The sequence below is a fragment of the Aplysia californica genome, unplaced genomic scaffold (assembly GCF_000002075.1).
Source record: "Aplysia californica isolate F4 #8 unplaced genomic scaffold, AplCal3.0 scaffold00143, whole genome shotgun sequence".
NCBI lineage: Eukaryota > Metazoa > Mollusca > Gastropoda > Aplysiida > Aplysiidae > Aplysia > Aplysia californica.
In genome coordinates, this window is record NW_004797413.1 from 1,035,077 (window position 1) to 1,050,605 (window position 15,529).

General features: G+C 40.2%; 1 protein-coding gene across 1 annotated transcript in view; it reads left to right on the forward strand.

The window, feature by feature from the left end:
- Nucleotides 1-9,223, forward strand: part of LOC101857327 — an 18,142-nt gene extending 8,919 nt beyond the window's left edge. Inside the window, exons 2-6 of the mRNA XM_005096969.3 lie at nt 1,753-1,838; nt 3,046-3,108; nt 3,875-4,895; nt 7,483-7,565; nt 8,661-9,223. Coding sequence (XP_005097026.1) covers nt 1,753-1,838; nt 3,046-3,108; nt 3,875-4,895; nt 7,483-7,565; nt 8,661-8,741 — 1,334 coding nt within the window. The 3' untranslated portion in view covers nt 8,742-9,223. The remainder of the gene's footprint in view (nt 1-1,752; nt 1,839-3,045; nt 3,109-3,874; nt 4,896-7,482; nt 7,566-8,660) is intronic.
- The last annotated feature ends 6,306 nt before the right edge of the window (nt 9,224-15,529 follow it).

Consider the following 15,529-nt stretch of genomic DNA (forward strand, 5'->3'; position numbering starts at 1 on the left):
CCCCCGCCCGGGGCAGTGCCACTGACTGTAGTGTCTTTAGGCCATTCCCAAAGGGGGGACATTTCTCGTTCAAGCACAGTTGAGTAGAATTGTGGGCTGATTCATGTCATGCTCATACTCATACTAACATACATCTAGATTCTAGAGATCTAATCTAGATCTACTCATCATACTATAGACTATTGTTCTGTGCCTGATCTACAACAGGGAACTGCTGCTTTTTCTTTCCTAATCCTTACTTACTATTGTCATTTTCCTCCAGATTAGATCTAGATCTACTTCTTTTATATGTTTGTCACGCTCTTGTGACCTGCTATTTCCGTTGTGCCTAGCCTTGATAGTCGAAACAGAGGTGTTCTTAGTTATACTTTAGCAAGTTAAATTCTTCAGTTAGTTGAGGACTTCCGAAACGAGCGACCACTTACAGATCTGGATCAAAATTCTATGTCACCAAGATTATACTCCAAAATCATGATGGAAGACAGAAAAACACTGTTACACGATTTGTTCGAGTCATGACAAAATTACGGTAGTTAGCACATTTTTAGGCCCAGTTCAAAGTTTTGAAGGTCTGAGTCGGGGATTATATTAGTAGACTTTGGGAATTTAACGTGCTAAGGCTAAAGTATAAGATCACCGAAACGGACCTTGTCTAAGCTAGAGAGATGAGCAAAGTCTGATTCCCTGTAAAGACTTCTCTGTTGACACCCACCCCTTTTAGGCGCTCATATATGATCTTGTTGCGAGCGCCGTAAAACCCTCTACCATAATTTAATAAAATAGACTCACTCTGTCGCAATGAACACTGCATTAATTTTGTCGCAGAGTCACTCTGTCGCAATTAATGCTACCTTTTTCTTTTGCATTGATTTGGTATTGGCATCAACACTCACTCAGCTTAACTAGAGAGACACTGTCACAGTGTGGCCTTGTCCGGTTGTGGCTTTCACTTTTTGTAATATGGAGTTCCCCGGGCTAATCATTGGGAGGTTAGGACGGGGCCGTTTGCTAGCCAGTTTGAGTGCAATGGGCTCCCGGTATTAGAACCTAGATCTAGATTCTATATCTCTAGCATTTATAAAGATTCTAATAAAATTATAAAACAAGTTTGTTGTGTTTTTCTCGAAAAGATGCACTGCCTAGGTTAGGGGCTTAAGAAAAATATTACGAAGTGACTAGATCTTTTTCTCCGAACGTTCGGGAAAATAAAGCTGGACTCTATTTCTCCGAACGGTTTCCGATCTCGAGAATTTTGGGGTTATTTGCGAGATTTAGGCCTCCAGGCCCTCCCACCTGTTCACACCTTACACAGGCACGCACGCTGGCACACACACGGGCCACTCTATTCGCTTATATTATCAACAAATCTTGAGAATGGAAACTGTTGGGAGAAATAGAGTTCAAGTTTATTCTCCCGAACGTTCGGAGAAATAAAGCCGGCCTTAGAAATAGGTTATTAGGGGGTCAAACTGCAGTATTGTTTGCTACAGATCACACATAAAAAAGACGCTAAAATTGTCGCAAATCAAAAGAAAATTTCAAACCCAACTATGCAAAGTATAAAATTATATTCTCATGGGTTAAAACAGGTTCCCCTGAACCCCACCGATTGGTCCAAATCGCACAAATTACTGTAATCCGGTTAAGCTTTGCTTAGTGTGCTGTACTGTATAATAAATCTATAATTTATTGCTTGCATTTTTTTGTGAATGATTGTTAAATTTTACTTTCTTTTTTTTTATATTCTTGTAGCTCAATTGCTGTCATCAAGCAGTGGGTCTGATGTCAGTGATTCGTCTGGGACTGTTGCCACGAGAAGAATTTCTGACAGGATTACGGTAATATAAGTTCCTTTAAAAATTACTTTTATTCTGCAATACTTTTGGTCCTTTGACCATGACAAGCAGGTGAAAGCGAGGGAGAAGCAGAAGAGAAACCAGGAGTCATTTTAATGGAAATTATTGTTTTATGGCCTATTGGCAAAAAACATCATGTAGGTCTTAAGAATGCATAAAATAATTTTGTGGGGGTAAAATCTTACTCTTTTTTTTTTAGGAATTATGTTTCCAAGGTTGACTTGATATTATAGTCCTGTGGCTGAGCAACATGTATGTATAGTATAAGGTTTTACGGCGCTCGCAACTGCTAAGGTCATATGAGCGCGCTGAGCAACATGTATGTATAGTATAAGGTTTTACAGCGCTCGCAACTGCTAAGGTCATATGAGCGCGCTGAGCAACATGTATGTATAGTATAAGGTTTTACGGCGCTCGCAACTGCTAAGGTCATATGAGCACGCTGAGCAACATGTATGTATAGTATAAGGTTTTACGGCGTTCGCAACTGCTAAGGAGCAAAGTGTATGTATAGTATAAAGTTTTACGGCGCTCGCAACTGCTAAGGTCATATGAGCGCGCTGAGCAAAGTGTATGTATAGTATAAGGTTTTACGGCGCTCGCAACTGCTAAGGTCATATGAGCGCGCTGAGCAACATGTGGATATTACTGGCCTGGGTGTGTGTGGAAAATAAAGACTAGAACTGGATTTTCTGAGCTACTCATTTTCACGTTACTCCCAAAGTGTACCATCAGCCCGCAGACGATGGGGATGGTGTAGCCTTCAGTGGTTACCTTCTCATGTAACCATGAATAAATGATAGATTATAACTGAAGCTGACCATAGGACAAGTTTTAATATGAAACAGTGTTTGTAGTTATCTATTGTCAGATGCAGGGATGGAAATTTTCCGTAAGTGGTACCTATATATGTGTACATGTACTAATCTACAATTGAAAACATGCAATTTTTCCAAATCTTTATAGCCTGCGAGAAGTTCAGTTTATTTTGGACTGATCCGTTTCCATCCCTGCCGGTCGTTGGTTTTTTGGGGGTTTTTTTTCATTTTAGGAAGTAAGCTTTCTCACCCTTTCCTCTTAAAGTGATCAAAAATGATTTTTTAGTATTACCCCTTTAGTACTTTAGTGAACTTGAAAAGTTTAGTTTAATGCCTACCACGTTAAAATTGCTTTGTGTTGATTGTTGCAGAGGAAGTCCAGCAGTGGCTGTTTTGACAAACCATTTGGCAAGAGACAGAGATTCCCTCTTTTGGTAATTTGTGTGTTATGAACAGTTATGATGGTGTTGTGGACGGTTTGTGCAGTTTTCCTTTGCTTTTGTGTTTTGAAATTTTCAAAACAAATTAACTACAGGCTTCAGCCAGAATATGTTACAAGTATAATGTTGCCCTTATGATAAGACTGACTAACCTACAAAACATTAAACATTACGCAGGATTTTTGTGTCAGTTTTTCTCTTCATCTGTCAGATGAATTGATAGTAATTAACTATTTCATGTGATTGCTCTAAATAAGACAGGTCTGAATTTTGACTAGAAATGCCCCTAAAATGTTAGAAACTATACCGTAGTCCAATACGGATATGGTTGGCGGCAATGTTGCAGTTGCTTCAAGATCAAACTAAACAAGTTTTTTACTTCACCTGTTGGTCTTTAAGACTCTTAATATCGCAAGGGCGACAATAAATCACGCAACAATGATTCCATTGTCTAAATTAAGCAACGGTATCAATTTAAAGAGCCGTTTGCATTTTCAACATTGGCACCAGCTGATCTTTCAGAGTAAATTTTATTATCATGAACACTTTTTGCTTTGTTTTTATCTGTAGCACAGTGGTCTTTCTGTATAATTTGTTTAGTTAAAGATTCTCTCTCTCTCTCATTCTCTTCTCTTTCTCTTTTTAAAAAAAAATACAAGAGTACTTCGTAAATGAAAATGAAATAGGTGAAATGGCATAATATTGATATACCGACCATTATATTGAAGAATCTTAAAGATTTATATTTTTCCTCCCTCAGACTGACTCGGCTTACGATGGTGATGAGGAGTCTGCCACAACCGATTCCACCCCTGAGAAATCTATCCCTGATGACCCGTATGGCCTTGACCTAATGGAAGACGTTCCCGTGGTGGTCGGAGGAGGGAAGAAAAATTCCAAGAAAAACTCCCAGTCTCAAAATAAACCCAAAACCATGGCAAAGCGCACCAAGAAAGCCCCCGCCGCCCTTGCCCCCATTGTCCCCACAAGTACGCCTGTTCTAGACACTGGAACTCACCACACCAAGCGTCGCTCTCTCAACAAGAATTCTCCCTCAGCAACCCCTGAGGTCACCCCTATTTTACCCGTCAGGTCTCCGCCCGATTCCGGTAGAAGTTTTAACACGCCTCACAATAGACGGTCCACTCGGAAACGGCCGTATCAAGTGGACTCCGACACACCAATGTTGCCAACACATCTCAGCTGTAGCTCGCAAGGGGATTCTGGGATTGTCGTTTCTCCGCTGCCCAAAAAGCATTCGGCTGTTGTCTCCAGCAAAGACTTGAACTACACAAAAGTAACCAAGTCCAAAAAGAAACAGACGGCGTCTCATGCGGGCAAGAGGAAAAATAATGAAAATTTAACGGCGTCTATTGAAATTAATCCCAAACCTAAACGAAAAAGGAACGTGTTGTCTTTGAAGTCAACGTCTGAAACAGAAAACATCATCGGCAACAAAGACTCGCCTGAGAATGTAAGACAAGATTCCTCTTGCTTTGGATTCACTTCCATGGACTCCCCGGTCCAGTCCACCCCTAGTACCCCTCCTTCGAGCCGAAAATACTCTAAATTTGCCAAGCACAGCAAACCACGGACAGTGTTTCCCTCAGACAAGGATTACCGTGTGGCAAAAGAGATCTCTTTATCAGACTCTCCGGGCGATAGTGTGCTGAAAGGAGATGGTCTGGATAGCTCAGGGTCTCAATTGTCTAATCCGTGGAATTCCGCTGGGCGCGGCTCTCCACCCCTCTTCTCTGATGAAATGTTCTCTACAGAAGCAGGTCAGTTTTTCCCCCCTCTTCATGTCATGTAGACTCTTTCTGTGTACTATTTCCTCATGCCTTTTGGAAAAAATATGATGAAATACAGTATTTTATTCAAGGACTATCTCTACTTACTAGATCTGAATCTGAGCGCACAAATATTGGTTTTAGAATGATTGAGCTCAAAGGATGAGCTGTGGTCGAGAAGAAGATTAGGTGTCTGACTTTCCATTAAAAACATCTTGAACAGAGAGCTGATCTCTTTCTTTCTTTAGAAAGGATGATTGGATGAATTTCTGTTTTGAAAAGCTTAATTTCTGACGTGTTTTTTTTTTTCTTTCCAAAAACCCTTTTCAGAATTCATTTGACAAATTTGGGGTTCCTCAAATGGAGCGCTATTCTTTTATTTTCCCCCTTCATGTTTGGGAAACTTGGATAAATTGCACTTTCACTTTTCTGCTGGTAAAAGGTGTTCATGTGCCAAACAGGTTCATTCACTGACATAAGGTGTGGCATCGTTGTGAAATCAGACGCTCATCAGAATAATGAACTTGAAGCAGCCGGTGTTTTTCGACCTCGATGGAAATTTTTATTGGGTTTTTTCATTCTTTGTTTGTTCAACACCTTTTATGTCCATTTTATAAAGATATTTGTCAGTGGATATTACTGTAAAACGTTCATCAAAGGCACACAAAAATGTAAAGATTCTGTTTCGGAAAGCACTCAAAAGCTTTGGAAGTCACTGAACATTGGGCCATTTTCTTGCTAATTTTACCTCTGACACCAGGCGACAGTAATGTAGTAATAATTCAACTATTTACTGACAATTTGCAGGAATTTATTATATATGCTTTTTTTTGTTGAAATTTTAGATTTTGTCAATGAGACTGCCTTTTTATTTGGTGTAAATTTTGCAAATTCTAATTCAACTAAATTGGTACCAAGTCACTCTTGCAGTAAATGACAAAAATTCCTTTATCAAATGGGTGTAGCTGGTTTATGGGGAAGGCCAGTAAGAATCAGGAAATTCCTGTCAAATTTCTTTCAAAAAATAGAATAAGAGATGTTACTTCTTCTATAGTTATACCAGTGCTTGCCAAAGTGGGCAATATCACCCACAAGTGGGTGGTCTGGTTTGGAGGCGGGGATCACACAATGGATGACTGGAGTTATTTTATGGCCATCTTGGAAATATATGTGTAGGTGGGCAGCTATGGAAATTTTGGCCTCCTAAAGGTGGCAAAAATGGGCGCTGGTGTAAAAAAAAGGTTGACAAGCACAAGTTTTATACAGTGGAATCCTGATATAACGAGAGGGAGGGGACCGAAGCAAAATGTTCGTTATAGCAGGATTCTCGCTATAAGGGATCCAGTAATAAATTCAAGGGAAACTGTAAAGTAGGCCTAATCTATGAGTTTGGTGTTCTGTTTTTCTTTTTGCTATCTCTCCCCTGATGATGATTTTGTTTCAACATGACCTCTAGGTCTTACTTGATCAAAAATCGAATCAGGTTTGTTTCTCTAGCGCTAGATCTAGCCATGTGGACTGACAGCTCGGTGTTGGCAATCAGAAAGAAAGGGCTCTGGGCTAACTCGCCGCTGTGTTTTCCTCCCACCCCAACCCACCCTGTGGTGCATTCTGTCTGCTTGCGCACGTCACACATTCGCTCCGTCCATCACATTGCTGTGACCTCTCCATCCCCCCTTCGGAGATGTGAGAGGCATGGCAGGTCTTGATAATCTAAACTGGCCTATCACGCGATGCGTTTTCTGCTTGTCTGCACACATGCCACACCCTCCCTAATCAGTCGCTCCGGCCTTCATTGTTGACACACATGGGCTCTCCTATTCTTTGTTTCGCAAGATCAGCAACAAGTTTCTCAACTGGCGAGGTCTTGCATTATGTATAATTGGCCCATGCCATGTGCACAGCAGCAGCAATATTCCGCTATAACCGACTTGCAAGTGTATCTGATAGCGCATAGGATCTATAGCAGTATTTTGTTTACAAAGGTAAAGAGAAGACAAAAACTGGGTTTAAGAAAAGTGCCTTCTCGTTTTTTCCGGACTCGTTTATAAGTGGACTCCACTCTACTATTAATGCTTTTGTTTTTTCCTCTGGCAAATAATTTCTGAGAGTAACAATTTTTCTAATTTTAATGTGTACATGTACTTGTGCCTCAAGTGACCAACCCATGAAATCTGAAATTTCAATAATCCCGCGGCACATTTAATGAGACTTTTCCTCTACTCTTGAACTCCTTCCAGACTGTTATATATATATCATATTTGTATTCTTCAGTCTTGGTTTTCGTCTGCCTGTCATGTTTTGAGACTTATGAAACAACTGGAAATTTTTTACATAAACTGAGCGTGAGTTGTTTGTGGGTGCTCCTGTCATTTGCTCCTGTTTTCCTTTCAGAGTATCTATCAACCTTATGACACCTCCTCCTTTTCTTTGTATGTTACTATTGTTTTGTTGTGATTACTCTCTAGTAGCACCTCTAATCCTCGGTGCTTGTATGACCTTCTGTTTGTGATGCAGGTGCCATGAACAGACACTGAATCCAAATTAAAGTTAATTTTTCTTGTTCTCTCTTGACCAGATTCCTTAGAAGTGAACAAGTCTACCTACAAGCCTTACAAGCCAGTGAAGGTTAAGAAGATTGTGAAACGGAACGTGTTGAAGGTGAGCAATCTGAAAAAGTTGTGTGTGGTTTGTTGGTTTATTCCTGCAGCAGTTGTGTTCACTTTTGACTTTGATGAACTCAAACTTGAATGAATTCTAGCTTAAACTGTGTTGTGTATTTATGGTGAATGATTGGTGGGCACTTTTTAAATTGGTGTTGTCTGGTCTTTTGTTCTTTCTGCTTCTACTGTCCTCATTTGGTCCAGGGGGAAGTGTTTCCATTATTGTATTGACCCTATAGTACTACAACTATACTCCTTTCAAAAGAATTCCGGGGGTTCTCGTGGTCTGGGGGTTAAAATGTTCGCCTCTCATTCAATAGGGCGCGGGTTTGGATCCGGATAACGGCAAAAAAAATTTCTTCTCTAAAGTTTTCTCCTTTCTCATCCTTTCCTGCTCTTTAACAATGTTCTGTTGTCTGCTTTCATCTCCACTTCCTGCCCGCACCCCCCTCACCTCCTTTGCCCCCTCCTCTGGGCTCCTGACTCTTTCTGCATCCTTGAACTGCTGCTACTCTTTGGCTCCTTCTTACTGCTGTCTTTCAGCCACACCCCTGATCTTATAGTAGGAAAGCTAAGATCTACACCTAGCCTTCTCGGACAAGGGCAAAAAATCTCGGAGGTCCCGTGTGCAAGTTGCGCACGTTAAAGATCCCTTGGTTGTCCAAAATCTGTAAGAGTATGCTTCAGCCGCCACTCAGGCAAAAATCAAAATTTCCTACCAACTGAAAATGTTTAATGTGTCCTGTGCGTTCATATAAACTTTTATACACACACCCACAGCCCAATAAAAAAAGAAATCCTCTACTTCATGCTTTTCATTTTTTTTTCTCTTCCCAGTATTCAGTGCAGAGACTTGTTGGTTGAACTGATGTTTTGATCTAGTTAGATTAGGGAGAAGATCTTTAAAAGATCAGCACCCATTTTTCTTCACCAGAGCAAGATAAAGCTGGGATTTTCTCTTTCTCGTCAATGTCGTAGTTTTCTAACATGATTTTCCTGTTTATGTTAATGCTGGATGATTTCTGAGTTCGGGGGGTTCGGAGTTATTTCTAGTAGCTCAACAATAATTTTTCTCTTCTTTCTTTTCTCGCAGACGTCCAAAATGGATGAGTGGGCTTCCAACTTCAACATGGAGATTGCAGAACTGGAGAAGTTTGAGCTGAACATTGAGTGACGACGATCAACATCGGAGTGATGCAGTTGTTTGTTTGTTTTTGGGGGGAGGGGGTGTTAGGAGTATCAGGGAGCTGTCTGTTTCTTTTTAAATACACATGTTCTCTTACAGACTTTTATGCAAGTTTAAGTTGGCGAGGTTATACCATGTGTAGTGGAGTCCACTTAAACTGAAATCTGCAGGACCTCCAGATTTTCTTTTCAGTCCAGCTGTGTTTTTGGGCTTACATAGCTGCCACTTTTCCGCTAAATAGCGGAAACTCCGCTTAATCTAGCTTTTCCCGCTACTTTCCTCCTTCCTTCGCTGGACCGCTCTCGGCCGCAAATTGCAATACTTTTTTTTACACACGGAAAACACCGAACCGGGAGAGAGACGAAAACGCAGCTTGTGCATGGCGCATGTCCGCCAGTAGCTTTCTACTTCCGTTCTTCTAGGCCTAGCGCTAGTTTCACTTTGTTTATTGTGGAGCAACGAAGTGTCGATCGGGCATCGGGACGTTAGCGCGCCGAGTTGTCATTGAAAACGGCGGAAATTCGAGAGAAATTGATGCAGAATGCAAAAATAAAAGGAGCTGGAATGAGAAAGAAGCAGCCGGTGTGCGACTTGAAAAGTTCATTAGAAAATTGAACAAGCCGCTTGCTGCACTTTGCGTTTGGTGTGATAAAGAAATCGCGGCACTCCTGTACAATGGCGGTCCCGTTTGTTTACACGACGGCTATTGTGGCTGTTGAAGTGAATCTCTCTAGATGTAATCTAGATTTACACATATTTAGATATCTAGATCTAGATTAGATAGCCTAGGCTATAATTTTAATTCAGTTTAGATCTACACACTACAGGGGCACTACCAAGTTAAGTGCGAACGGGACCGCAATTGTACAGGAGTGTTCAGTACAGCGGCAAAGGTGTTGCCTCCTTGATCCAATACTGCGCGTGCTCTACATCGATGTACAAGTTTAAAGTGAAAGGAATCTTTTTATAAGACACCAGCTGGCAACAAACACTGGATTTTTAGTCACCAATTCCAAACTGTGTCAAATTGACTCAAATGCTTGTTTGTCAACTTACTGCCTTTGGGTTGTTTTTTTTTTTTTTGGGGGGGTTCAAATACATTTTAATTCAGTTGCCTATGGTTAACAAATTTGACAGTTTTCCCTTCCAAAGCCATAGGCTAGGTTTTCCAGTATATATTGCCTCTGGATCTCACTGGTTTTACTCCGGCCTTCGGAGAGCGCGCATACGCCTTCGCATGAATTTCCTCCTTTTTTGAAATTCCTGAGTGGCAGCTATGGGCTTAGTAGAGAGATTGATCAAATAGCAAAGAAAGAGTAAAAGAGAATTTCTTTCTCTTGGTTTATCCATGGTTTTTTTTTTGTTTTTTGATTAACCATGTTCGATTTAAGCGGACTCCACTGTAGTTACTAAAAGCGTAATATTGTGTATAGTTCTGTAATTTTTGTTGTTTTTTCTCTTCCAGAAGAATTATATTTTGTTTACCATGTACAGAATTAATACTCCGACCATAGAAGGCATTACCCACAGTTGTGTAGTGTCTGCATTGTTGTGAGGTTGTCCATGCTGTGCTGTTTTTGTACACACAGAGTATGTGACAACTGATACATATATATATATATATATTATTGCTTGTTGATGTTATCGAGGTAGGCCTACAGTCGAAATTTTCCTTGAGAGCCACCCAATGTCAGGAGAAAAGTGGTTGTCTCAGACAGGTTGTTGTGGGTGGTTGGAAGGGTGCTCTGGAGTGGTTTGCTTCCTCTTTCCTATCAAACATCTATCATCCTTATGGCTCCTCCTTTTTTGTGTTTGTTACTCCCTTGTATCACCTCTAATCTGCGGCACTTATATGACTTTATTGTGGTGCAAGTGCCGTAAAACTGTTACGAAAAGAAAAAAAGACAGGTGGTTGTCTTGGACATGGTCATCATTGGGGGGGGGGGGGGAGTTGAGAGAAGTAGTGTTTTGTACAGATGATTGTCTTGGACAGATGGCCGTCAAAATCAAAACAGATGCAACTATATTTCAGTAAAGGTGTGTTGTTGCTGTAAAGTAAAGACATGTTGTGTCAGCTTGACCTCCAAACTTGTGGCTAATCGATCACTGGCTTGGCTTGCTTCTCAGTTCTGAGTGATTTCACGAGAGGTCTTCTCTTGTGGCTTCATGTGGGGGAGATGAAGCTCATTGTAAATTGCCAGAACGGGACTATGTCAAGCTGGATGTTGGCGTATAGGTACCGGGGTACGTCGTGTATGACCCATAGGTGAGGCTAAAGATTCTTTTTGGTTGATCTCAGAGCTGTGCATACTTGTGAGTGGTTGACACGTACACAGTAATGCCTGAATTGATTGATTGATGGATCTCTTGGTATTTTTGCAGCTGTGTCAAACTTTTATTTCCAAATGGGTTGAGCTCTTTTTAACACTTTGCCGCCTCATCTGGCCGACTGGCCATGTTTACCTCCCAGTTTCTTTAGATTGTCCTTAAAATATGATGGCATAGTGTTAAGAGGGTCATCCCAATCCCACCTTGCATTACCTTTTATTTTTTTATTTGTTTTAAGGAATGTCCGATCAAAGTTCTTGATAAGGTATGTTCGTATTATATGTGCATTCTTTCTTGATAAGTTGCAGACATGATAAGGATGTGAAAGTCTAAATACACAATGACATGCATGGTACCAAAGAACTTGCTTTGGGTGTGGTTCTGGGTCAGTTGTTGACCACATTGGATGGACTGACTTTTAGTGTTGTGTATTTGAAATGGTCTGTAGTTTGCTCCTTTTTTTCCTAGCAAACATCTATTGTCGTTATCTAGCCCCTCTTTTTTGTATTTGTTACTCTTTTGTAACATCTCTAATCTGGGCATTTATATGACCGTATTATGTTGCAAGTGCCATTAAAACTTTTACTTTAAAAAAATAACTTTAGTTTTCCACTGGCGAATGTATTAGTGGTTTGATTATAGTATGTAAAAATGAATAATGGTTCTAGGCCCTTCACTGTAGCTAGCTGAAGATGAAGGCGATTCCTATAGAGGGAGGTTTTTTAAAATTGAGTACCGGTACCTCTTTGTCCGATAGGATGCTGTTTCCTACTGGGCCCAGATGGACAGGATTGGAGCAGCCTGCTTCCTAAATGATCTAAATTGTGAAGACTGGGCCCTAAAACATTTTCATTTACTTAAGTTATAAATAATAATAATCCTGTCCCTGTCGTTTTATACAAGAAAAACTTTGAAATTATGCAAACTGAGCCCAAAAATGTGAAATTATACGATTCTGTTAATTTTAACAAAGAGTTATGAAGGAAAATAATCAGAAATTATTCAAAAAAATGATCAAATTTTGCTAAATTATGCAGGGTGCATAAAACCACGGGGACAGATAATCAGTGACTAAGACGTCTGCTGCAAAGTTTGTTTTGAATGGCATTCAGACCGGCATATCATTGACTTGCCATGAGTATTACTTTTAGGAGATTCATGTGCCTTTTGATAATAATTTTTTTTCTTTCCAATTAAATACATAATATTTGATATAATGGTGTTTATCTTTTCATTTATGGTGTTTTTATAGATCTTATTTCCTCACTGTTGTCTGTATGTAATGTGTAGATTATGAAAAATCCATCCTCTACTTTGCTTAATTATACTAACCTAACATGGACTTGGTGAGTGGTTGGCTTGTGCTGTGGTGTGGTTTGCTCCTTCTGTCCTATCAAACGTCTATCATCCTGATCTCTCCTCTTTTTTTAATGTTTGTTACTCTCTTGTAACACCTAATCTTCGGCACTTATTACCTTACTGTGTTGCAAGTGCCGTAAAACTCTTTCTTTAAACAGAAAAAAACTTTGCTTCTCTTATGGCGGGCTGAAAATACTAACATGGACTTGTTTGTCCATGAAGTACAGTTAATTTATGACTTCTGTTACTGTTACTAGGTTTTGCAAAGATGAAATTGGCTATAGTACAGTTTCAGTTACAGTTCCCTTTGACCACAGTACATCTACTGTTTCTCTATAGTGAGACGTTACAGTTCCCTTTGACCACAGTACATCTACTACTGTTTTTCTACAGTGAGACGTTATTGCCGTGGTAAAGTTTTAGAGAAATCTTCCTTTCATCACAGACTTACTGCTACTGTAGAGTGAGGATGTTTGGTAGTGGCTATGGTATCAGTCAGTTCTCCTTTTCTTCATATCATAGTAGGCCTACATGGAATGTTAAACATATACACATACATGTATTTGACATTATTGGTTGTGGTCAGTGTTTAAAGGTCATTGGCCCATATCACATCATATATTATAAAACTCTCGTTTCCATTCATATGAAAAAGTACAGGTTTTGCTCGTGTATCTTTTATCAATATCATGGGTCAAACATTGCATATTTCTGTCACTGGGCCGAGTCAGGCTGGGGGGAATAAACAATTTCCTTTGGCCGTGGTATCAGCGTCTGGTGAAGCAGTTAGGCACTTTGCTGTCACCTCACACGCAAAAAAGTGGGTGGTTGGTGGGTGCTCTGGTGTGGTTTGTTCCTTCTTTCCTATCAAACATCTGTCGTCCTAATCTCCCCACCTTTTTTTGTGTATGTTACTCTCTTGTAACTCGCAATCTATTCTTCAGCACTTATATGACCTTATTGTGTTGCCAGTGCTGTAAAATAATTCTTACTAAAATAATGCATAAAAGACGTGAGTTCCGATTTTCTAAGTGGAAAAAAAGGATGCGGTGTTCAAATATGTGACAAGTATCTCCATCTTTCGGTTAGGATGTTGTATCCCTCTCATCTCGAGTTGTCTGACTCGCAGGGTCGACGCACGAAGCAGCCGGCCTCCTGGATTATCTTGTGTTGATTGGGGAGTATCCCTACTATCGTCACTTTTCCTCTACTTCTTTTGTATGTTTGTCACTTTCTTGTGAACTGCTATTTCCGCGGTGCCTTGATAATTGGTCGAAGCAGACTTTGTGCTGTTGATGAGGCTAGGGAGGTGAGCCGAGTAAGCTTGATTCTCCGTTTGGACTTCTCTGTTGTCATCCACCCATTGGCGCTCATGTGACCTTATGCAGTTGCGAGCGCCGTAAAACCTTATTAGTGCTAGTAAAACAACAAACTTCTACAATTTCTTTTTTTTCCAGTTGTGGTGTAGGCTTGGTTCCTTTACATCACGTATTGAGCTGTACCCGTAGAATTATGCAAATTTAGGAGGCCAAATTATGCCCAAAAAATGCGAAAAGTATGCTAGTTACCGTAACATCATTCGCGACATGCTTTGCACTTTTTCAACGCGAATTTTCACGATTTTCATGTTTTATGTACAGAAAACAGAACTTATCAGTATCAGTAATTTGTTGTGTATTTGGAAAGAAAACAATACACGTATCAGTCAACCCAAAAAAAAAAAGAACAAAAGAAAAAAAAAGTATAATCTCTGTAAGTATCCACTGATTCACTATCAGTAGTAGATCTAGATCTATAGACGAAAGAAAAATGTTTTTAAAAAAGGACATCACAATCCAACGGGGACAGATTGGGTGTGTTTTGTATTGCGAAGACCTCCCATTTCTCTTCTGGGCAGGACGAGGGTGGTTACTTTGATGTGGTTTTCTCTTTTCCTATCAATCTATGGTCCCTACTAAAATCTAAACTAGACAGAAACAAGTTACATAGTGGAAAATGGTCAGACCTACCACCAGTGACGCCATCTAACTCCTCAGACAGACACAATAATAGGGAAAGAAAATTGGGACTTGCCAGTGCCAGCGACACCCTTCAAAAACCCACCCATGAGACGACAAAGAGGACCAAAACAACTTGGTCATGAAGTGGTAATGGGATGGAGTCAATAGCGTGATTTTTTGTCTGTTTTTTTTCCCCTCAGTAGTCATACATGTCGTCATAATTTTGTAATTTTGAAGATTTACGTTTTGATCTCCTTGAACTTGAAATGTGCTGTCCACGAACAATACACAGAGACTCACAGTAGGGCTATCTCTATACTCTTTATTTTTACAATCTCAACTGTACTGCACTCACTTGGAGTACAGTAACTTACACTACACACAGAATATAATTTACTGTTGAAAGTTAGACCCAAGACACAATAAGACTTGGGTTAGACTGCTTGCTCCTCCTTTAGCTGAGTTAAGTTAAAGAAAGACTTCTTGGAGCTGGGATCTTGAAAGCTGTCGAATTGCTGCAAATATTTACATTGTATATATGAAAGAAAACTGTAGACCATACACATGTATTATGATGGGGCGGAACACCCATGTTTTACTTTTACAAAGTTTTACAGTCACGGTTGTGTCAGATTGCCTAAGAAACCTGCATTATTTTTCAAATTTTTGGTAAGCGTTTTACGACGATCGCAACTGCATAAGGTTATATGAGCGTGCTGGACACATTCAACATTTCCAGTTGGTAGGACATTTTGAATTTTGCCCGGGTGTGCGGCCGAAGCCTACTCTTAGTCTTTAAATCGATTTTAGACCACCAAGGGATCTTATTAGTATTGTCCGAGAAGGCTAGGTGTAGATCTTTCCTACCGGAAAATCAGTGGTGTTGCTGAAAGAGAGCCAAGGAGTAACAGTAGAAAGGCTGTAGAAAGAGTCAGTTGCCCAGAGGAGGGGGCAAATGAGGTAATGGGGTGGGGGCAGAAAGTGGAGACGAAAGTAGACGACAGAAAATTGCCAGAGAGCGGAAAGAGGTGAGATGAGATACTTTTAGAGAAGGGGGAGGGGGAGAGGAAAATGTAAGAAGATAGTAAA